The sequence below is a fragment of the Thalassophryne amazonica genome, chromosome 8 (assembly GCF_902500255.1).
Source record: "Thalassophryne amazonica chromosome 8, fThaAma1.1, whole genome shotgun sequence".
NCBI classification, from domain to species: Eukaryota; Metazoa; Chordata; class Actinopteri; order Batrachoidiformes; family Batrachoididae; genus Thalassophryne; species Thalassophryne amazonica.
The window spans coordinates 107665796-107689897 of record NC_047110.1 but is presented as its reverse complement, the minus strand read 5'-3'; the positions used below and the strand labels follow the sequence as shown (position 1 = coordinate 107689897).

The 24102-nt window shown below is 45.2% G+C and overlaps 1 protein-coding gene across 1 annotated transcript in view; it reads right to left on the bottom strand.

Moving 5' to 3' along the window:
- The window catches only part of syt9b (synaptotagmin IXb), a 159028-nt gene extending 135385 nt beyond the window's left edge, over positions 1-23643 (bottom strand). Inside the window, exon 1 of the mRNA XM_034177213.1 lies at positions 23388-23643. Coding sequence (XP_034033104.1) covers positions 23388-23535 — 148 coding nt within the window. The 5' untranslated portion in view covers positions 23536-23643. The remainder of the gene's footprint in view (positions 1-23387) is intronic.
- Between the last annotated feature and the right edge of the window lie 459 nt (positions 23644-24102).

The window sequence follows — 24102 nt, the reverse complement described above, 5'->3', positions numbered from 1 at the left end:
TCTGCTGATATATATATAAAATGACAATGATTCCTAACATTTCTTTGACAAGTCCTTATGACAAAGAAATGTGACTGAGGCTTAATGTTTCACAGTTTAAACATGAACTTTATCAGTAACTTGAAAAATAACCTACAACCAACCGACCTACATCATGTTGCCTTCACTCAGATTAGCAGCCGCTGTGTCGCATCACTCAACTTTTGTTTGCATAAAATAGACTGCTCATTTATTTTGGCTCCGCCTAGTGGGCGACATATTGACCACTTGTCTCTTGCTGCTATAAAACATCCACTCTGATTGAAAAAGAATGACAGCTGGTCGTTTTGCCTCTGTCTCTTATGGCTAATGTGATCAAGGGGTGATAGGGGGTCCCAATCATGCTTGACAAAAACTCTTCGACCACTACTGGACAAACTATGCCAATACTGTCAACCAACCCTATGATAATCAATCAGTGTGTTCTTGTAAAAAATATGGGCTATTCTCTTAAAAGAATTCATATTCGAGCATCACACATAATTCATTAATGATTAAACACTAATGGCAATATCTGTTGGAGCCATATCTGTAGTGAGTTTATAAATTATCTTTTGAATATTTGCTGTGAAATTTATCCCCCATCCTATAACAACAGTGCTCTGAGAGCACAGTATCCCCGCTGACAAATACCAAAAATGTGACAGGAGTTCATTTCAGAATGCAGGCACCTAAGCATGAAAACTGGAAGGGTCTAGCTTTAAATCAAGGGCCATAATTCTGATAAATGAGCCCAAACTGGATAGATATGAAAATATGTGTATTACCAACTTCTAACAATGACATGTACCAAGTTTCACAAAATTCCCCCTAAAGGTAATGTGACAGGAGTTGACAGAGAGTAGACAGACAAACAGACAGAGATAACCACGACATAATCCCCCTTTGGGCGTTCAGCCAATGGGGGATAAAAAATGCTATAAAAATATGATTCCGTTTTTTAGCTAAGTTGGTGTGACGGGATGTATTGAGACTAAGGACTCTAACTTTATGGTCTATAGCTCAACATCTAAAGCACATAACATTGAGTGCATTCAAGGTGCACCTGATGCCATGACACTTACACCTTACTTGGCGTTGTAATCTGAACTCAAGGCACCAGGTGCAAAGTCGTTGCATTTAGGCCACTTCATTAGTCACAGGTGCGATTTGGATGCATCATCCATCCATCCATCCATCCATCCATTTTCTTCCGCTTTATCCGGATTCAGGTCGTGGGGGCAGCAGCTCAAGCAAAGCAGCCCAGACCTCCCGATCCACACACACCTCCCCCAGCTCCTCCGGGGGAACCCCGAGGCGTTCCCAAGCCAGCAGAGAGGACATAGTCCCTCCAGCATGTCCTGGGTCTCCCCGGGGTCGCCTCCCAATGGGACGTGCCCGGAACACCTCTCCAGCGAGGCGTCCAGGGGGCATCCGAAAAAGATGCCTGAGCCACCTCAGCTGGTGCCTTTCGACGAGAAGGAGCAGCGGCTCGACTCCGAGCTCCTCCCGAGTGACTGAGCTCCTCACCCTATCTTTAAGGGAGCACCCAACCACCCTGCGGAGGAAACTAATCTTGGCCGCTTGTACTCGCGATCTCGTTCTTTTGGTCATGAGCCAAATCTCATGACCATAGGTGAGTGTCAGAACGTAGCTAGATCGGTAAATCGAGAGCTTTGACCCCCTGCTCAGCTCTCTTCACCACGACGGCCCGATACAATGACCGCATCACTGCAGATGCTGCACCAATCCGTCTGTTGATCTTATGTGGTGTCCAGGGCACCACATAAAGAAAATAAAAGGGTTCAAGTTCACACTCAGCATTTTGCACAAGAGCTCATTTTCAAAAAGCTCAAAAAGCTGCGGGGTGTAATGGAACAGTTCAAGCAAGTATTCAGTGTCTCACTTTTTCCACATTTTGTTATGTTACAGCCTTATTCCAAAATGGAGTAAATTCACCCCCACCCAAAAATTGACTCACAACACCCCATAATGACAACATGAAAAAATATATATATTTTTACTAATTCATTAAAAATAAAAAATAAGAACTCAGGTAAACTCAAGCTTAATTTCTAAAGCACGTTTAAAACGACAGCAGTCAACGAAAGTGCTGTACATAATAAAAAAATTGCACCAAGTTACAATTTTAATTGTTAATTAAAATTAACAATAAAATTATAGCAGGCAATAAAACAAATAAAAGACAAAGTAAAATAAAGAGTAAAAAGTAGTAGGAAATAATTTAATTTGATTGAATTTAATTTCTCCCCCTCTAGCTGCCACCTTATCGTGGTGGGGGAGTTTGCGTACCCGGATGATCCTAGGAGCTATGTTGTCGGGGGCTTTGTGCTCCCTGTAGGGTCTCCCAAGGCAAACAGGTCCTAGGTGACGGGTCAGACTAAAGGCAGTTCAGAAACCTCCATGACCAGTAAAAGATCAAGGACCGTGACGTCACCCGGTATGGCAGAGCCGGGATCCCACCCTGGAGCCAGGCCTGGGGTTGGGGCTCGCGCCTTAGCCCATGGGGCCCAGCCGGGCTCAGCCCGAAAGAGTGACGTGGGCCCGCCCTCCTGTGGGTTCACCACCTGCAGAGGGGGCCATGGGGATCGGGTGCAGAGAGGATTGGGTGGCGGTCGAGGGCGGGTGGCCCGGCGGCCCGGTCCATGCTCACAGCCCCTGGCTGTTGGGATGTGGAATGTCACCTCGCTAGGGGGGAAGGAGCCTGAGCTTGTGCAGGAGGTTGAGAGATACTGACTAGAGATAGTCGGGCTCACCTCCATGCACAGCTTGGGCTCTGGTACCCAACTCCTGGAGAGGGGCTGGACGCTTCATTTTTCTGGCGTCGCCCACGGGGAGAGGCGGAGAGCTGGGGTCACATTGCTTATTGCTCCCCAGCTCAGTCGCCAAGTGTCGGAGGTCACTCCGGTGAACGAGAGGGTCGCATCCCTACGCCTTCGGGTCGGGGACAGGTCTCTCACTGTTGTTTCGGCCTCTGGGCCGAGCAGCAGTGCAGAGTACCCGACCTTCCTGGAGTCCCTGGGAGGGGTACTAGATAGCGCTCCAACTGGGGACTCCATTGTTCTCCTGGGGGATTGTCAACGCCCACGTGGGCGGCGACAGTGAGACCTGGAGGGGGGTGATCGGGAAGCACAGGCTCCCCGATCTGAACCCGAGTGGTGTTCAGTTGTTGGACTTCTGTGCTAGTCACAGTTTGTCCATCACGAACACCATGTTCGAGCACAGGGTGTCCATAAGTGCACGTGGCACCAGGACACCCTGAGCCGGAGGTCGATGATCGACTTTGTAGTCATATCATCTGACCTTTGGCCACGGTCTCGGACACTCGAGTGAAGAGAGGGGCAGAGCTGTCGACTGATCACCACCTGGTGGTGAGTTGGATCCGCTGGGAGGGTAGAAAGCCGTAAGACCTGGCAGGCCCAAACGTATCGTGAGGGTCTGCTGGGAACGACTGGCGGAACCCTCTGTCAGCGAGGTCTTCAACTCCCACCTCTGGGAGAGCTTCTCCCAGATCCCGGGGGAGGTTGGAGACATGGAGTCCGAGTGGACCATGTTCTCCACCTCCATTGTCGATGCAGCTGCTCGTAGCTGTGGTCGCAAGGTCTCTGGTGCCTGTCGTGGCGGCAATCCCCGAACCCGGTGGTGGACACCGGAAGTAAGGGATGCCATCAAGCTGAAGAAGGAGTCCTACTTATCTTTGTTGGTAGGTGGGACCCCAGAGGCAGCTGACAGGTACCAGCAGGCCAAGCGTGCCACAGCCCGTGTGGTCGCAGAGGCAAAAACTCGGGTCTGGGAGGAGTTCGGGGAGGCTATGGAGGAGGACTATCGGTCGGCCTCGAAGAGATTCTGGCAAACCGTCCGACGCCTCAGGAGGCGGAAGCAGCTCTCCACCAGCACTGTTTACGGTGCGGGTGGGGAGCTGTTGACCCTGACTGGGGATGTTGTCGGGCGGTGGAAGGAGTACTTCAAGGATCTCCTCAATCCCATCGTCACGTCTTCCGAAGAGGAAGCAGAGACTGGGGACTCGGAGGCGGACTCATCCATTACCCGGGCCGAAGTCACCAAGGTGGTTAGAAAGCTCCTCGGTGGCAAGGCTCCTGGGGTGGATGAAATCCGTCCTGAGTACCTTAAGTCTCTGGATGTTGTGGGGCTGTCTTGGCTGACACGCCTCTGCAACATCGCGTGGCGATCGGGGACAGTGCCTCTGGATTGGCAGACCGGGGTGGTGGTCCCTCTGTTTAAGAAGGGGACCGGAGGGTGTGTTCCAACTATAGGGGGATCACACTCCTCAGCCTCCCCGGTAAGGTCTATTCCAGAGTACTGGAGAGGAGAATTCGACCGATGGTTGAACCTCGGATTCAGGAGGAGCAGTGTGGTTTTTGTCCTGGTCGTGGCACACTGGACCAGCTCTACATGCTCCATCGGGTGCTGGAGGGTTCATGGGAGTTTGCCCAACCAGTCCACATGTGTTTTGTGGATCTGGAGAAGGCATTCGACTGTGTCCCTCGGCGCACCCTGTGGGGATCCGGGAGTACGGGGTCCGGGGTCCTTTGCTAAGGGCTATCTTGTCCCTGTACGACTGCAGCAGGAGCTTGGTTCGCATTGCCGGTAGTATGTCAAACCTGTTTCCAGTGCATGTTGGCCTCCGCCAGGGCTGCCCTTTGTCACCGGTTCTGTTCATTATTTTTATGGACAGAATTTCTAGGCACAGCCAGGGTGTAGAGGGGGTCTGGTTAGGGAACCGCAGAATCTCGTCTCTGCTGTTTGCGGACGATGTGGTTCTGTTGGCTTCGTCAAATCAGGACCTTCAGCGTGCACTGGGGCGGTTTGCAGATGAGTGTGAAGCATCCGGGATGAAAATCAGCACCTCCGAATCCGAGGCCATGGTTCTCGACCGGAAAAAGGTGCTTTGCCCTCTTCAGGTCGGTGGAGTGTCCTTGCCTCAAGTGGAGGAGTTTAAGTATATCGGGGTCTTGTTCACGAGTGAGGGACGGATGGAGCGTGAGATCGATAGACGGATCGGTGCAGCATCTGCAGCGATGCGGTCGCTGTATATGGACCGTCATGGTGAAGAGAGAGCTGAGTAGGGGGGCAAAGCTCTCGATTTACCGATCGATCTACGTTCTGATCCTCACCTATGGTCATGAGATTTGGCTCATGACCGAAAGAACGAGATCGCGAGTACAAGCGGCCGAGATGAGTTTCCTCCGCAGGGTGGCTGGGCGCTCCCTTAGAGATAGGGTGAGGAGCTCGGTCACTCGGGAGGAGCTCGGAGTCGAGCTGCTGCTCCTCCACATCGAAAGGAGTCAGTTGAGGTGGCTCGGGCATCTTTTTTTTCCGCTGGAGAGGTGTTCCCGGCACGTCCCACTGGGAGGAGGCCCCGGGGAAGACCCAGGACACGCTGGAGGGACTACATCTCTCGGCTGGCTTGGGAACGCCTTGGGGTTCCCCCGGAGGAGCTGGAGGAGGTGTGTGTGGATCAGGAGGTCTGGGCGGCTTTGCTTGAGCTGCTGCCCCCGCGACCCGACTCCGGATAAAGCGGAAGAAAATGGATGGATGGATGGATGGATGAATTTAATTTATTTGCATAGCACCAAATCACAACAAAGCTGTCTCAGGGCAATGCATAAGTAAGGTCTGGGCGTGTTACGTGGGACATGTCTATCTCGGCTTTCAGTGCCTTACCAGTCGAGTGAGTGTAAGAGAAATTGTGGAGAGCTGGGCATGTCCCAACTTGTCCTCTGACACTCCAAAACGGAGGTGTTCTTTGTCTCGCTCCATCAGCGAATCCGTCATGACGCGCGAAGCCTCTGCGCGGCTTTCCATGACAAAATCTCTTGTTAAAAGTGAAACCTGCCGGAAAATGGCTGATGTCCAGTTCTTGTGATAACCAGAGAAATTGCACACGACGGTCCCGGCTCCACACAGCCATCCGTTTAGAAATGATCTGGTGGTTTCTGCCTGTCGATCACAGCTCAGAGCGCGGTGCGCCGTGCGCCATTGTGGGCCGTCCTTAAAGCGGTAGTGACACTCCTTAATCTCTGTGAAACCCATAAAGTTTTCACCGAAAGCCATGTGAATTTTCCGAATGGTTTCCAGCTGCCTGTCTCTAACAGTTTCTGAAAAAATTCTGATGGAAAAAAGCCCAATCATTCCGCCACACTCCGCCACAGGAAAAACACCTCCATTGGAAGCCTTAAGGACAAGTGGAACATGTCCTGCTGTTAAACAATTTCTCATATACTCACTCCACTGAAAGCCATCAAAAGCCACCTGGATTTTACAAATGGTTATCAACACGGAGGTGTTTTTCCTGTGCCGCCGCTCCGCGCCGGCTGCGTCCCGACGCGCGGACCCGTCCGCACGTCTTTCATTAAAAAATCTCCTTTAACAGTGGAATATCCGGATAAAATGCTGAAACCGACTTCTTCTGAAACTTCTCTGTTCTCTCACGACGTCCTGGATCAATAGAGCCTGAAATGTGGAGGTTTTCAGCTTGAACAGGCTGACGACGGCGGCTGAGAGCGCTGAGCGACGTCTCGCACCGTGAAAAGTCCTTAAAGCGACAGTATCACCTCAAAATCTCTCATCAGCCGTTAAAATTTTCACTGAAAACCAGCTTAATTTTTCGAACCGTGTCCACTTCGATGTGCCTCACAGGTTTAGAAAAAATTTTGATCAAACAACGCGCCAGTCTCTCAGCAACTTCTCAGACAAAGGAATTCCGACGAGGGGCTGGACGACTCCTCCCACAAGGAGTGCTCACAGGCGAATGATGTCACCGACAGGAGTGGAAAAACTCACGCATGCGCACGAGGGTTCAAGCATGTCTGACGTAAAAACATATGAATGAAGTCCATATAGTTTTTGAAAAAAATAAAAAGGACCGTTACTTTATTGACAGCCCTCGTACATTGTTTATAAATGTAACTATTAAATTCTAACATTTTTCTAACATTTAAATTCTCTCTAAACATTTTACTTGTCGAAATTATTATTATTTTAAGCAATATTAGTAGTTGTAGTAAAAAAACAGCTTCAAACTGGACCTTTAATCTAGGGCTGTTGTGGGGGGGGGCACATCCCTCCCCCACGCCCCCATCCCATCTGGATTCACCCCTGCTTTGGCGTTTGAGCACAAAGAATGGATTACATTTATTTATGCAGAAAACAGGACCAGATTTACAGGTAAGAAAGTTTTATTGCGTTTTCACATCATGTGGTCCTCAGAAAGAGTGTTTAGGTGCATTTGAGTGGAAAATAGTGTTAGTTGTTGACGCGTCGCCGAGGATCAGCTGTTTTTAACGAGACGATACGGAGCAGCTCAGCTCAGAATTCTAAATAAAGGAGGAAAAAAGTATAAAAATGTCTTCGTAATTTCAGTGCAGGTGTGCTGATCACCGCCCTTTAAGAGGTGAGGACGAGTCGAGCAGCTGCAAAAAAACCGCGGATGAAAAGCTCACAACTCGCTTAAAGTGGGACGTTCAGTTGAACCCCGACCCCCTGCCCACGGACCAAGTTTAATGCTGCTATCGACCCACAATGAAAAATAATAGTAACGCACAGTGACATGGAGAAGTAACTTTAATCTGATTACTGACTTGGAAAGATTAACGCGTTAGATTACTCGTTACTAAAAGAAGTGGTCAGATTAGAGTAACGCGTTAACGCGTTACCGGCATCACTGTATATATATATATATATATATATATATATATATATATATATATATATATATATATATATATACACTCACATTTTCCTCTACTTGCACCCACCTTGTGTGTTTTTTAAGAGCTGACGTGACATGTGAATTTCTCCTCTGTGAGATCAATAAAGTTTATCTTTATCTTTAAAGATACACTGGGGCCAGGCCTTCAGGGCTTTAAAAACAATTAAAAGAACGTTAAAATCAACACGGTAATGGACTGAAAGCCAGTGAGGAACAGCCAAGACTGACATAATGTGGACAAACTTTTTCTTTCCCAAAAGTAGACGAGCAGCAGCGTTCTGAATAAACTGGAGGTGCTTTAGAGAGGTCTGATCTAAGCCAACGTACAGAGAGAAACCACATGTACACCCTTTGCTCAACACTTTGTTGATGTATCTTTGGCAGCAATTACAGTCTTGAGTCTTCTTGAATACGATGCCACAAGCTTGGTGCACCTATCTTTGGGCAGTTTGGTCCATTCCTCTTTGCAGGTCCTCTCAAGCTCCATCAGGTTGGATGGGGAGTGTCGGTGCACAGCCATTTCCAGATCTCTCCAGAGATGTTCAATCAGATTCAGGTCTGGGCACTGGCTGGTCCACTCAAGGACATTCATAGAGTTGTCCTGAAGCCACTCCTTTGATATCTTGGCTGTGTGTTTAGGGTCATTGTCCTGTTGAAAGATGAACCGTCGCCCCAGTCTGAGGTCAAGAGCGCTCTGGAGCAGGTTTTCATCCAGGATGTCTCTGTACATTGCTGCATTCATCATTCTATCAATCCTGACTAGTCTCCCAGTTCCTGCTGCTGAAAAACATCCCCACAGCATGATGCTGCCGCCACCATGCTTCTGTAGGGCCACTGTAGGGCTGGTGCCTGGTTTCCTCCAAACATGACGCCAAAGACTTCAGTCTTTGTCTCATCAAACCATAGAATTTTGTTTCTCCTGGTCTGAGAGTCCTTCAGGTGCCTTTTGTCAAACTCCAGGCGTGCTGCCATGTGCCCTTTACTAAGGAGTGACTAAAGGCCTGGTTCACATGGCAGGATAATTAGGTCGATATCGGACCCGATCTTCCCCTTCTGACAATCTTAAGGACGCCCCGACAATCGTGATGACACTAAAGATAATGTTATCAGATATTCCTGCTGTGTGTGGCGTGTTAATAGAGCTCTGATCTGCTCGGAAGGACGTCAGGAGCGCTCCGATCGCAAATCGGGGCCTGATATCGCAGCACGTGTGGTGTCCTCCGACCACAAACGAGCACGCAGCCTGCAGAATGTGATGTGCAGTCAATCAGAAAGCGAGGTGACGGACAAACGGAGCAGAAAATAAAATCAAAACAGCTGTTCTGACTTACCAGAAAGTCCAGTGGTCGCGCTGTCTCCACTCCTTTAAAGAACGCCTTTTCTTTTTCTTTTTGTATTCTATTTTTCCCTCTGTTTTAAATAGTCCACAAAGTATCTCCGTTTGTTTACTCTGAAGTCACGTTTAATCTCGAGAGATTTTGCGAGATTTCCTGTCTGAGCTGGGAATGTTAAGTGTGTGAAATCTGTTCGTGTGTGGTGTTGTCCTCACCGTGTGGCTGAACACCACACACTGTACGACCAAACCTGTTAGAGCTATGATTTTTTATCTTCACGTGTGTGGTCTCTCAGGTTTTGGAAACCTAAAGATAATTTTAAAATCCTGTCGTGTGAACCAGGCTTACGGCCCTTTTCCCCTGATCACTCAGTTTAGACCAGCTCTAGGAAGAGTCCTGGTGGATTTGAACTTCTTCCACTTACGAATGATGGAGTCCACTGTGCTCATTGGGACCTTCAAAGCAGGACAAATGTTTCTGTACCCTTCCCCAGATTTGTGCCTTCAGACAATCCTGTCTTGGAGGTCTACAGACAGTTCCTTTGACTTCATGCTTGGTTTGTGCTCTGACATGCACTGTCAACTATGGGACCTTATATGTAGGCAGGTGTGTGTGTGTTTTTCCAAATCATGTCCAATCAACTGAATTTACCCCAGATGGACTCCTCTGTTGGAATACTTATGTACATGTGATTTCTTGTTTTTTATTATTATTATTATTATTATTATTATTATTATTATTATTAAATTTGCAAATATCTCAAAAACCCTTTTTTTCACATTGTCATTATGGGGTATTGTGTGTCGAATTTTGAGGAAAATATAATTTCATCCATTTTGGAATAAGGCTGTAACATAACAAAATGTGGAAAAAGCACTGTGAATACTTTGTGGGAGCACTGTAAATGTGAGCCAGCATTTATCTGTGGCTTTGAAAGGATGATGGCAGAAGGTGGAGGCTGCAGTAAAACACACACACAGACACACACTGAACATCTGAAAGCTTTGTGAGCGCTGTTGGTGCTAATAGACACAAAAAACAAGCTCGCTTTTCCATCCCCCTCGGTTTTGTTGTAAACAAGAGAACATTCAGACACTCCGTGTGTAAGCACTTATTTCCAGCAGATAAAATTCTTTATTGTCCAGGTTGACCCCAAAGAATTTCCTTCACAGGAGGAACGATGTCACGGCATTATATCTGAAGCTTAAAGCCTAAACCTAGTCGGTAACAAATTATTAACCCTCATCTGTAAAATTTTATTAACCCTCATCTGCAAGATGTTATTAACCCTCATCTGTAAGAAGTTATTAACCCTCATCTGTAAGAAGTTATTAACCCTCATCTGTAAGAAATTATTAACCCTCGTCTGTAAAATGTTAAACCTCATCTGTAAGAAGTTATTAACCCTCAAATGCAAGATATTAACCCTCATCTGTAACAAATTATTAACCTTCGTCTGTAAAATTTTATTAACCCTCATCTACAAGATGTTATTAACCCTCATCTGTAAGAAATTATTAACCCTTGTCTGTAAAATGTTATTAACCCTCATCTGTAACAAATTATTAACCTTCGTCTGTAAAATTTTATTAACCCTCATCTACAAGCTGTTATTAACCCTCATCTGTAAGAAATTATTAACCCTTGTCTGTAAAATGTTATTAACCCTCATCTGTAAGAAGTTATTAACCCTCATCTGTAAGAAATTATTAACCCTCGTATGTAAAATGTTATTAACCCTCATCTGTAAGAAATTATTAACCCTTGTCTGTAAAATGTTATTAACCCTCATCTGTAAGAAGTTATTAACCCTCATCTGTAAGAAGTTATTAACCCTTGTATGTAAAATTTTATTAACCCTCATCTGCAAGATGTTATTAACCCTCATCTGTAAGAAAATATTAACCCTTGTCTGTAAAATGTTAACCCTCATCTGTAAGAAATTAACCCTCGTATGTAAAATGTTATTAACCCTCATCTGCAAGATGTTATTAACCCTCATCTGTAAGAAATTATTAACCTTTGTCTGTAAAATGTTATTAACCCTCATCTGTAAGAAATTATTAACCCTCATCTGTAAGAAATTATTAACCCTTGTATGTAAAAGTTTATTAACCCTCATCTGCAAGATGTTATTAACCCTCATCTGTAAGAAATTGTTAACCCTTGTCTGTAAAATGTTATTAACCCTCATCTGTAAGACGTTATTAACCCTCATCTGTAAGAAATTATTAACCCTCGTATGTAAAATGTTATTAACTGTTATGTGCAGACGCGAGTTGAGGAGCGGACCAGCGTCTGACTGAACCCAGCGCTAAAATAACCAGAAAGCGGTTCCAAAAACAAAACAAATTTATTTCCCTTCTGTGCAATACTTTGTGTACAACATAAATGTGCGGTTGTCTGGCGAGGTGAAGGACGGCGCGCTCTCCAGCGCCCAAATGGATCAAAGCCCGACGCTTCTGGACCCAGACTCACTGCCGAACACCCCCCAGGTGGATACGACAAACTGACTCTGTGAAGGATGGAAAAGCTGAGGTAAGTCAACAGCTACAACAAATATCATTCAAAGGCACACACTATCAGCAACACATTCAGGTCTGAATTTAAGCTTTATGTAAATGAGCAGCTTCTCACAACAGGTGGAGGATCATCATTCCGTACGCCACGGCAGTGAGAAGCGAGCTGCACAATTCTCATCAATGTTCAAATATACTGCATAACAAAATATCAAATTACTGTTAACACTTATTCAGACAATCATCACCTCTGATGTGTGCTGACAGCATGTGTCCCTCACCCGTCCTCCTTCACAGGCACGATGTATCAAACCCAGGCACGGTCCTCAGCGTCTCACAAACGAACGTCACAAGGTTGAGTTCCCGGCAATTCTGCTCGAATCACTCATGGCTTAAATGCAGAACGCCATCTCATTATCTGCTTCAGCTGAAAGTCTTTAAGTTTGCACGTGAGCATCATCCACAGGTGCTGCAAGTCATTAGGCCTGCACGTGAACATCCTCCACAAGTGCAGCCAATAATGCTGATGAGGGTGAAGGACTCTTCTGCCAGCACCTTCTCCACAGACAAAAACCAGTTTGCATACCACCTGGAGAGCAAAGAAAAGAAAACAACACCAAAATATCCAGCCAAACCCCCCAACACACAACAATTAACCCTCATCTGTAAGAAGTTATTAACCCTCATCTGTTGTTGTTGTTGGCAGTTTCCTCGCTTGCGAGGATAGTGGAAAGGCCTTTTTTTTTTTTTTTTTTTTTAGTTTATTTTCTACAAGCCCTCTGGTGGCTGAAAAGTCCGATGCGGGATGCACAAGACCTGTTACACTTAGGGCAAATGAACACTTGAGTAGGCTGGGCTTGTGCTGCTGCCCGCTCTTTCTGTCTTTGACGCTTCTGACGTGAGGCCTCACTTCTTTCTGCCTCAAACTTCAGGCTGGCGGATTTGATGCTGGAACGCCAGCTGAGTCTGTCTGTAGCTAGATGCTGCCATGACTGATGCTGAATGCCTGCAAGGGAGAGCTGTTTCTTCAGCTGGTCCTTATAGCGCTTTTTGGGGGCCCCTTGGTTTCGTCTCCCTTCCTTGAGCTCGCCAAAGAGAATTAATTTTGGCATGGGTGTATCATCCATCCTGGCTACGTGGCCTGCCCAACGAAGCTGTTGTTTGAGTATAATAGACTCCATGCTGGGCAATTTGGCTCTGGTAAGGATGTCCTCATTTGAAACGTAGTCCTGCCACTTGATCCCGAAGATGTTTCGGAGACGACGCTGATGAAAGCGTTCCAGTGATCTGATCTGCTGGCGATACAGAACCCAGGTTTCAGCTCCATACAGGAGGGTAGGGACCACAATGGCTCTGTAGACCTGCACTTTTGCGGAAAGGCGCAGAGCATGATTCTGCCAGACTTTCATTGAGAGTCGACCAAAAGAACTGCTGGCCTTGGCAAGGCGACTGTCTAGGTCCTTAGCAACAGATGCGTCATTTGAGATAACACTACCGAGATATGTGAAGTGCTCTACTGCATTCAGGCTGGTACCCTCGATGTTGATTTTGGGTGGCGTATATGCTGTATGGGGGACCGGTTGATATAGCACTTCTGTCTTTCTCAGGCTGATGGTGAGGCCGAAGGCTCTTGCTGCTTCAGGCAAACAGTTGACAATGTGCTGCAAGGCTTGTTTCATATGGGCAACGAGGGCGCAGTCATCTGCGAAGAGCAGCTCCATGATTAGCTGTTCTGTGATCTTAGTGTGGGACAGAAGGCGCCGCAAGTTAAACAGACTTCCGTCGGTTCTGAAGCGGATATAGATGCCGTTTGTCAAGTCTTCTTTGGCCTCACGAAGAATCATGCTGAAGAAGATGGAGAACAGAGTGGGCGCGAGGATGCAACCTTGTTTGACGCCATTTGAGATGGGGACGCTGCCGGACAGAGTCCTATTGTACTTCACTTGTCCCATCTGGCCTTCATGCAGCTGGTGGATGATGGTGAGGAGCTTTGGAGGGCAGCCAAGGCGTGCAAGAATCTTCCACAAACCCCCACGACTGACCGTGTCAAAAGCCTTGGTTAGGTCTATGAAGCCTGCATAAAGGGCCATGTTCTGTTCTCTGCACTTCTCCAGGATCTGTCTCAGGATGAAGATCATGTCGGTGGTTCCCCTGTTGGCCCGAAATCCGCACTGACTCTCGGGAGTATTTTCATGCGCAATGGTAGGGGTAAGCCTGTTGAGCAGCACTTGAGCCAAAAACTTACCTGCTATTGAGAGGAGAGTGATGCCCCGGTAATTACAACAGTCGGACTTGTCACCCTTGTTCTTGTACAGGGAGACAATGACCGCATCCCGAAGGTCATGTGGAACCATTTCCTTTTCCCAGCAACTGGAGAAGAGAATCTGAAGCTTGTCGAGGACTGCCTCACCTCCATTTTGGTACACCTCTGCTGGGATGCCATCTATGCCAGGAGACTTCCCTGGATTCAGCTGCGTGGTAGCCTTTCGGATCTCTTCAAGTGATGGGGGGTAATCAAGTTCCCATTTCACCTCCACCTGGGGAATCTTCTCGATTGATGACTCTTGCACAGTGCGCTTGTCACTGAAGAGGTTTTCAAAGTGTTCTGACCAACGCTGCATAATGGTTTCTTTGTCCGTCAAAAGGGTGGAGCCGTCTGAGGAGCGCAGGGGTGCTTGCACTTGATGTGCTGGCCCATGGATGGTCTTAAGGGCTTCATAAAAGGAGCGCATGTCTCTGGCATCGGCATGTTGTTGTGTCTTCTCCGCAAAAGCTAACCACCAGTCGTTCTGCAGTATGCGGAGCTTGCTTTGCAGTGTGGAGCAGGCATTTCTGTAAGCTGTCTTGGCATCATCATCATCATCAGGTTTAGCTAAAAACGTCTTGTGGCATGCACATTTCTTTTCTAGTAGTTCCTGGATCTGTGCATCAGACTCATCAAACCAGTCTTTATTTTTCCTGGCTGAGAAGCCCACTATTTCTGCTGCCGTCTCCTGAAGGATGGTCTTTAATCTCATCCACTGTTGTTCAGGGTCGTCAGGCAGGTCTTCTTCTCCACCCAGTCTCTCCTCTAGTTTGGCCTGGAACTCCATTTTTGTGTCTATGTCTTGCAGCTTGTGGATTTGTAGCTTCTTAAACTGTGGGCCTTTCTTCTTAGGGGGGGGCTTGAAAGTGAAAGCAATCTTGGAACGGACCAAGCGATGATCCGTATAGCAATCCGCGCTAGGCATCACCCTGGTATGTAGTACGTCTCTTCTATGATGCTGTTGCATCAGAACGTAGACATCCAGAAGGTGCCAGTGTTTGGAGCGTGGGTGTCTCCAGTTTGCTTTGAATCTCTCTTTCTGTTGGAACAGGCTGTTGGTGATCGTCAAGTCATGTGCAGAGCAGAACTCCAGCAGCAGGCGGCCATTGTCGTTACAGTTGCCTATGCCATGTTTCCCTAGCACGTCCTTCCATACATCAGAGTCGCGGCCCACTCTGGTGTTGAAATCTCCCATGATGAGGAGCTTGTCCTGGGTGTCGACGCGCTGTAGAAGGTTGTGCAGATCACTATAGAAAGCCTCCGATGTCGGCCTGCATGGTTGGGGCATACACACTAACAATAGTGGCAAAATCCTTGTTGTTGATGGGGAGCCGGAGTGACATGAGTCGGTCAGAATGTCCAACTGGCAAACTGTGTAACCTATGTGCTATGGCGCTCTTAATCATGAACCCGACCCCTGAGAGTCGACGATCTTCTTTAGCCTTCCCTGACCAGAACAGTGTGTAGCCTGTACCTTCCTCGGTGAGTGACCCTTGGTCTGCAAAGCGCACCTCGCTGAGTGCAGCAATGTCTATGTCAAGCCTTGCTAGCTCTTTGGCGACTAAGGCTGAGCGTCTTCGAGGACGATCGCTATTGTCTGAGTCCATCATTGTGTGTACATTCCAGCACGCAATTTTCAGGTTCTTTGTTTTTCTTTTCACACCGCGTGTAGTGATGCCCGTTGGCAGCGGTGAGCCAACCGGGTCTAGTGAGACAAGCCATGTTTAGACCACCTTTTCTAGGTCTGTCTCCATGTGGAGCAAGCAGGGCTATCCCTAAACAGGGCTGCTTGGTCACCCAGGGCCCTGCCGGATGATGCTGTTGTCTCGGGTCAGCAATCAAACGACCATAGCTCCTGAGCCGCCTGCATGCAGGATCGAGACTGCAGCTCCCAGTGCCATCATGCATCTGCTGTTTTCGCCTCTTCCCATCGCTGCAGGGCTTTCCTTCCCACCTGCGCTCGTTGTTTAAAGTGGGGATGAGCTCGTGCACACCAATTCCACTCTTTAGGCAAGGTGGCAAGCCACAGTGGCACAGACAAGCTGAGATGGTTGTGGCGACCACCAGGCTGTAGGTTTTACATCAGAGTGACCTTCTCCTAGCCTCTGGCTAAAGAACCTTCCTCGGAGGCACAGGGGCAGTAACCCAGGCTGGGGGTTTAACATCAGGGTTTTCCATTCCCTAGGTGGACCGCCTTAACAGGGTTAATGAGTCCCATCTACCCACTGCTATAACCCAGTCAGCTGGGAGGCTCATGATGACGGGAGCGCCTAGATCCCGTATAGGTCATGGACCTACCACTGCCATACTTGAATAAACAATATCTGTGTTGTAAAACAAGAACAACAAAAACACAAAGCCAACCTAATCAAAACCAAAGTGAGTGCAGCTCCAGCCTACCTGAAACAATCTAAAACTGACTGAAAATAAATCTGACTCAATCTAAACCGAAATCAATTCATCTAGCGCAACGTAACTATAGCTTGTAAGCTAACAAACGGAATATCAAATCAAATTTATTTATTTATTTATATAGCGCCAAGTCACAACAAACAGTCGCCTCAAGGCGCTTTATATTGTAAGGCAAGAGCCATACAACAATTACATAAAAACAGAAAAACCCCAACGGTCAAAATGACCCCCCTGTGAGCAAGCACTTGGCGACAGTGGGAAGGAAAAACTCCCTTTTAACAGGAAGAAACCTCCAGCAGAACCAGGCTCAGGCTCTAACCCTCATCTGTAAGATGTTATTAACCCTCATCTGTAAGATGTTATTAACCCTCATCTGTAATATGTTATTAACCCTCAAATGCAAGATGTTATTAACCCTCAAATGCAAGATGTTATTAACACTCATCTGTAAGATGTTATTAACCCTCAAATGCAAGATGTTATTAACCCTCATCTGTAAGATGTTATTAACCCTCATCTGTAAGATGTTATTAACCCTCAAATGCAAGATGTTATTAACCCTCATCTGTAAGATATTATTAACAGTGTTGCCACAGTTACTTTGAAAAAGTAATCCAATTACTGATTACTGATTACTCCTTGAAAAAGTAACTTAGTTACTTTACTGATTACTCAATTGTAAAAGTAACTAAGTTAGATTACTAGTTACTTTTTTAGTTACTTTTCCCAGCTGTCGACAACAACCCTCTGCCACCTCAACATGACAATGATACCTGTTTTGCCAAAATTCACTTTATAGTCACCCTTTCTTGACTTCAATGAAAAGAAATACTTGTTTTATAAAAAGTAAAATAAAGACCTCTTTCTTGACCTCATATTTAACTGTTGACAGCACTGTAACAGTAAAACTTGCAATTTCGAACCTACATTTTTTATAAATGTAACTATTAAATTCTAACATTTTTCTAACATTTAAATTCTCTCTAAACATTTTACTTGTCGAAATTATTATTATTTTAAGCAATATTAGTAGTTGTAGTAAAAAACGGCTTCAAAACTGGACCTTTAATCTAGGGGTGTTGTGAGGGGGGCACATCCTTGCCCCACGCCCCCATTCCATCTGGATTCGCCCCTGCTTTGGCGTTTGAGCACAAAGAATGGATAACATTTATTTATGCAGAAAACATGACCAGATTTACAGGTAAGAAAATTTTATTGCGTTTTCACATCATGTGGTCCTCAGAAAGAGAGTTTAGGTGCATTTGAGTGGAAAATAGTGTTAGTTGTTGATGCGTCGCGGAGGATCAGCTGTTTTTAACGACCAGATACAGAGCGGCTCAGCTCAGCTATAAATAAAGGAGGAAAAAAAGTATAAAAATGTCTTTGTAAAGCTCAGTGCAGGTGTGCTGATCACCGCCCTTTAAGAGGTGAGGACGAGTCGAGCAGCTGCAAAAAAACGCGGATGAAAAGCTCACAGCTCGCTTAAAGTGGGCAGTTCAGTGGAACCCCGACCTCCTGCCCACGGACCAAGTTTAATGCTGCTATCGACCCACAATGAAAAATAATAGTAACGCACAGTGACATGGAGAAGTAACTTTAATCTGATTACTGATTTGGAAAGATTAACGCGTTAGATTACTCGTTACTAAAAAAAGTGGTCAGATTAGAGTAACGCGTTACTAAGTAACGCGTTACCGGCATCACTGGTTATTAACCCTCAAATGCAAGATGTTATTATCCCTCATCTGTAAGATGTTATTAACCCTCATCTGTCAATCATTATTAGCCTTCATCTGTAAGATGTTATTAACCCTCATCTGTAAGATGTTACTATCTCTCATCTGTAAGATGTTACTATCTCTCATCTGTAACATGTTATTAACCATCATCTGTAAGTCATTATTAACCCTCGTCTGTGAGATGTTATTAACCCTCATCTGTAAGTCATTATTAACCCTCATCTGTAAGACATTCTTAACCCTCGTCTGTAAGATGTTATTAACCCTCGTCTGTAAGTCATTCTTAACCCTCGTCTGTAAGATGTTATTAACCCTCATCTGTAAGTCATTCTTAACCCTCGTCTGTAAGTCATTCTTAACCCTCGTCTGTGAGATGTTATTAACCCTCATCTGTAAGTCATTCTTAACCCTCGTCTGTAAGTCATTCTTAACCCTCATCTGTAAGATGTTATTAACCCTCGTCTGTAAGTCATTCTTAACCCTCGTCTGTAAGTCATTCTTAACCCTCGTCTGTAAGATGTTATTAACCCTTGTCTGTAAGATGTTATTAACCCTTGTCTGTAAGATGTTATTAACCCTCGTCTGTAAGATGTTATTAACCCTTGTCTGTAAGATGTTATTAACCCTCGTCTGTAAGATGTTATTAACCCTCATCTGTAAGCTTCAGAAAGTAAAAGTACAGCCACATATTTGTTCCCATCTTCCCAATAAACCAGCTGATTGTAATTAGTTCAGCTCTTCAGGCAGGTGGATGAGCTAATTATTGAGATCACCTGTTTTAGGTGCACAGGTAGAAGCAACACATGGGAGGGTTTTACTTTCTGAAGCCGGATTTGACACCTCTGTCCAGTCTCACGGCAGTTTGTGGGACTGGGGAACGAAAAGTACATTAATCTATGGGTTCGTGACGGGGTTACAACAACGGGGTGCTTTTCGTAACGGGGTCATAAATTCATTTCGTGATGGGAGCCACAAAATGTGGGGTGAAAGGGGGGGTCTGGGGAAGTCATGGTTAACGTTGGGGGAGGGTACACATTTACGCTATGGTTATGGTTAAAGTTAGGAGGAGGGGAAGATTATAAATAGCAAAAAAATAAAATAAAAAGGGCCACGAAACGTGGGGGCTAAACGTGACGGGGGCAGGAAAAAAAACACAGACTGGGTTGAGGTTATGTGATGGCAGCCTTTGACTGCTTTGATGTTTCAGTTTTGTGGAAGATGGTAATCGACTGAGGCAGCAGTTGATTAAATTTTGGTGATCTCTGTCAAAATATTGCCTTTAAAGCAGTCATGTGCAAACTCTGTTTTTAATTAACTTTTGCAATTAAATATGGTGAAAGTTTCACATTAAACATCCTCCAAATTCCACATTTCTATGTCTGAGCATGTAGAAACAATTTTTTATATAAAATTTGAGCTTGAAGTAGACCGTTTTAGACTTCTGCAACATATGTCGCAGAAGTCCATATGGGAGTACGTGCATGCTCAGTAAGACACGCCCACTGATCCTGTGTGTACTCTGTGACACGCCCACACCTTCGCATGTTCTTAATGTCAGTTAGTATACAAATAATAAATGTTTATGAGTTCAATGGTAAGAATGTTTCATGAGGTGAAAGATGGAATGTTCCATCTTTCACCTCATGAAACATTTTGTTACATTGAAAGAATGAAAAAACATTGTTTTATATAACTGCTAAAATAGGTCCTTGTCATTTGATATTCTATTAATTTATAACCAACAGAAAGTGGACTTACATTTTCCTGTGCGTCAATGGTGCTTTGACGTCAACAGTCCAACACGAACTTTAAATAGGAGTCCAAAATTGTTCTCGGTCAACTTGGAAAAACAGTTAGATACTGTAGTTCAAAAATTATTCTGACGATGTAGTCCATGATGCTGTGCACTGACTTTGTGTACTTACAAAAAGAATAAAGACTTCATGTACCTCCTCAGTCCAGCAAAAAATCACATCAGAAATTCTTTCAGGTTTTCATACTAACAGCTCTTCATGCCTCCAGACAGCTTACAGCATAGTGGATTTGTGTGTGTGTGTGTGTGTGTGTGTGTGTGTGTGTGTGTGTGTGTGTGTGTGTGTGTGTGTGTGTGTGTGTGTGTGTGTGTGTGTGTGTGTGTGTGTGTGTTTTTTTTCGAAGAATTAGCGCTGTCAATTTGCTCATTCAAATCCTTGTCCATCAGCAAACAAGCTGCCATGTTTAGCTAAACGCCGCCCCCACTAGTGTGTGCGTAGGCGGGGTTCGCAGTGTGCAATGGCACAAAACGTATGGAACCAAATTTTCACAGTAAATGGAACCATATTTGCATGCTAAATGCGACGCAACACAAATGAGATGAATAATCCATGTCACATGACCAGTGACCACTTTTTTTTAGTAACGAGTAATCTAACGCGTTAATCTTTCCAAATCAGTAATCAGATTAAAGTTACTTCTCCATGTCACTGTGCGTTACTATTATTTTCATTGTGGGTCGATAGCAGCATTAAACTTGGTCTGTGGGCAGGGGGTCGGGGTTCCACTGAACTGCCCACTTTAAGCGAGCTGTGAGCTTTTCATCCGCGTTTTTTTGCAGCTGCTCGACTCGTCCTCACCTCTTAAAGCGCGGTGATCAGCACACCTGCACTGAGCTTTACAAAGACATTTTTATACTTTTTTTTCCTCCTTTATTTAGAATTCTGAGCTGAGCCGCTCTGTATCTGGTCGTTAAAAACAGCTGATCCTCTGCGACGCGTCAACAACTAACACTATTTTCCACTCAAATGCACCTAAACTCTCTTTCTGAGGACCACATGATGTGAAAACGCAATAAAACTTTCTTACCTGTAAATCTGGTCCTGTTTTCTGCATAAATAAATGTTATCCATTCTTTGTGCTCAAACGCCAAAGCAGGGCGAATCCAGATGGAATGGGGGCGTGGAGGAGGGATGTGCCCCCCTCACAACACCCCTAGATTAAAGGTCCAGTTTTGAAGCGGTTTTTTACTACAACTACTAATATTGCTTAAAATAATAATAATTTCGACAAGTAAAATGTTTAGAGAGAATTTAAATGTTAGAAAAATGTTAGAATTTAATAGTTACATTTATAAAAAATGTAGGTTCGAAATTGCAAGTTTTACTGTTACAGTGCTGTCAACAGTTAAATATGAGGTCAAGAAAGAGGTCTTTATTTTACTTTTTATAAAACAAGTATTTATTTTCATTGAAGTCAAGAAAGGGTGACTATAAAGTAAGTTTTGGCAAAACAGGTATCATTGTCATGTTGAGGTGGCAGAGGGTTGTTGTCGGCAGCTGGGAAAAGTAACTAAAAAAGTAACTAGTAATCTAACTTAGTTACTTTTACAATTGAGTAATCAGTAAAGTAACTAAGTTACTTTTTCAAGGAGTAATCAGTAATCAGTAATTGGATTACTTTTTCAAAGTAACTGTGGCAACACTGCACATGACACAACGCACCAATCAAATGACAAGGTTCTGCTCAGCCATTATATAATAGCAATAATAATAACTACTTATATGGGAATTTCCCAGGGACCAAAGCACTGAACAAAATAAAAGCATAAAGTAAGACCCTTTGGCTGCTCTCTTGTTTGCACTCGGGGTCTCCACAGCAGAACCAAGGTGGGTCTGCATGTTGATTTGGCACACGTTTTATGCCGGATGCCCTTCGTGACACAACTCCACATTACATGGAGAAATGTGGCAGGGGTGGGGTTTGAACCGAGAACCCTCTGCACTGAAACCAAGTGCACTAACCTCTTGGCTACCACCTCTCCCACTAAACAAAATAGAGGCATAAATACCAATAATTAAATGTACACTCCAAAAATCTCAAAATAAAGAGCTCATAACATAGAAAAAGGTGCAACTTATTGTCTGAAAAAATATGGTACATTTTGCATCCAACTAAATACATACCAAGTATTCAGACATCCTACAGATAGTGCAAACTGCTTTTTGTCTGCTATAAAATATTCAGATACAGCAGTTATGTTTCCTTGAAAGGGGGTGTGGCAAACCGCAGCTTTTTCCCCACCCTGCTCAGTGTGCCGCTCTCATTGGAGCGACATCTCTGCTATTTTGGCGTTGTGGGATAGCTCGTCTGACTACTTTCTCCTGACCCAGCGCTGAATTTGCCGACATGAGAAGATGCTGCTGGATGAGTGTGTTGACTTACAATCATTTAGGTGTAAAAACACACGAGATACACAAGTTCTTGTACCAGATATACTCCTGATGTTTTTGTTACCCATGAAAACGTACAGACATCGCAGGTCCGGGAACTACTTTTTGCGCAAGAATTCATCAAGTACATTGGCTGCGGGTGTGTACTAACACAGAATACCCAGAAACTGGTTAGTTGTTCAGCCAAAACGAGAGGGTCCACTTTTACCTTGCCATAAGCTAAGCAGCGCTCGTGAGAGTGTGTTTTTTTCCCCTGTTTGTTAGTTAGCATTACCCAGAAACAACCATGTACATCATGCAACAAGGAATGCCCATTAAATATTTATTCATTCATGATTTCATTAATTTTTCAAAACTATTGCATAGATCTTTATGGGGGAAAAAATATTTGGATTTAGGATTTAGTGCAGCTCTGGATAAAACTTTGGCTCCACTGGAACAAACTTAATTTTGTTGGGGGCTAATTTCAGTTTTCCTTTATTTATTTCAATTCAATTTATTTTCCTTTATATAGCGCCAAATCACAACAAAGTTGCCTCAAGGCGCTTCACACAGGTAAGGTCTAACCTTACCAACCCCCAGAGCAACAGTGGTAAGGAAAAACTCCCTCTGAGGAAGAAACCTCAAGCAGACCAGACTCAAAGGGGTGACCCTCTGCTTGGGGCATACTACAAACATAAATTATAGAACAGTTCACAGAACAATTCACGGATGAATATACAAGAAGTGCTGTTGGTGGGTTAATTCAGTCAGGCCAGAAATAAACACACAGTACAGAGTAGTGGGTTATTATTGGCCTTGGCAGAGGTCTGCACTCTCCAAGTGCCCCTCTAGGGTTCTTTAAATTATTTTTAATCTACTTCAGTTTGTTATTTTGGGATTAAACAAACTTGAATGTTTTTTAAGCCCTGTGGCTGTTGTAACATTTTTACTTTATGATGTAACAAACCTCTGACTCCGCCCCCGTGGCAGAGGGCTTCTGGTTCCACCACCGAAAGACAAACGGGAGTTTGTGTAGTTCGTGTGAAAATAAAAGTGACCTGACTTTAGTATCTAAGCACAACTCGGCATATGTCTCTAAGAGAAGCGTTTGGGTCCTGACCTGAGTCCGTGGTCCGGGGTCTGGCCAGGTCTCTGAAGTAGTAGATGAAATCCAGGCAGCTGTCGTCCTGGACCTCTCCTCGGGAGCACAGCTCCGACAGCAGTTCCAGCGCCTTTCGACAGATCTCATCGTCTCTTTCTGCAGGCATTGCCCTCCAGCATCCTTCTGACGTGTCGGCCACTCCGGCTGATCCTCGCGCGCGTACTCACGCACGCACACGGGGCGCTCCGGCTGCGGCTACACCCTGCGCGCGCCCGGCACACGTCCGTTGAAGATCCGCTCAGACGTTAATAACTGCCGGCAGTTGGTGAGAGTCCGAGAGGATCGAGAAAAGTTTGCCGCGTTTTTGTTTTGTGGTTTGTTTGTTGTTGTTGTTTTCGTTCCTCTCCTCCTGCCCTCCTCACCGCCTCCTCTGATGCTCTTGGAGTGAGTGATTGAATAAATGAATGAATGAATGAAGGCTCCTCTCGACGCAGACAGGAAGTTCAGCCTCCTTGCAAAGACGATCCACGCCTCATTCTGCCTCCTGATTACTGCTTCAGCATCAGGTGTCTGAAAAATTACACTTTATTCAGGTTTATTTAAAGAAAATAATAGAAGGAGAAGCGACAAAGAAGGTTCTCATGCTGCTTTCACGTGTGTGCAGCAGACAGACAGCAAATCGAACATCATCAATACATCTTGAAAGTTAAATTTTCCAACTTTTCCCTCAGCG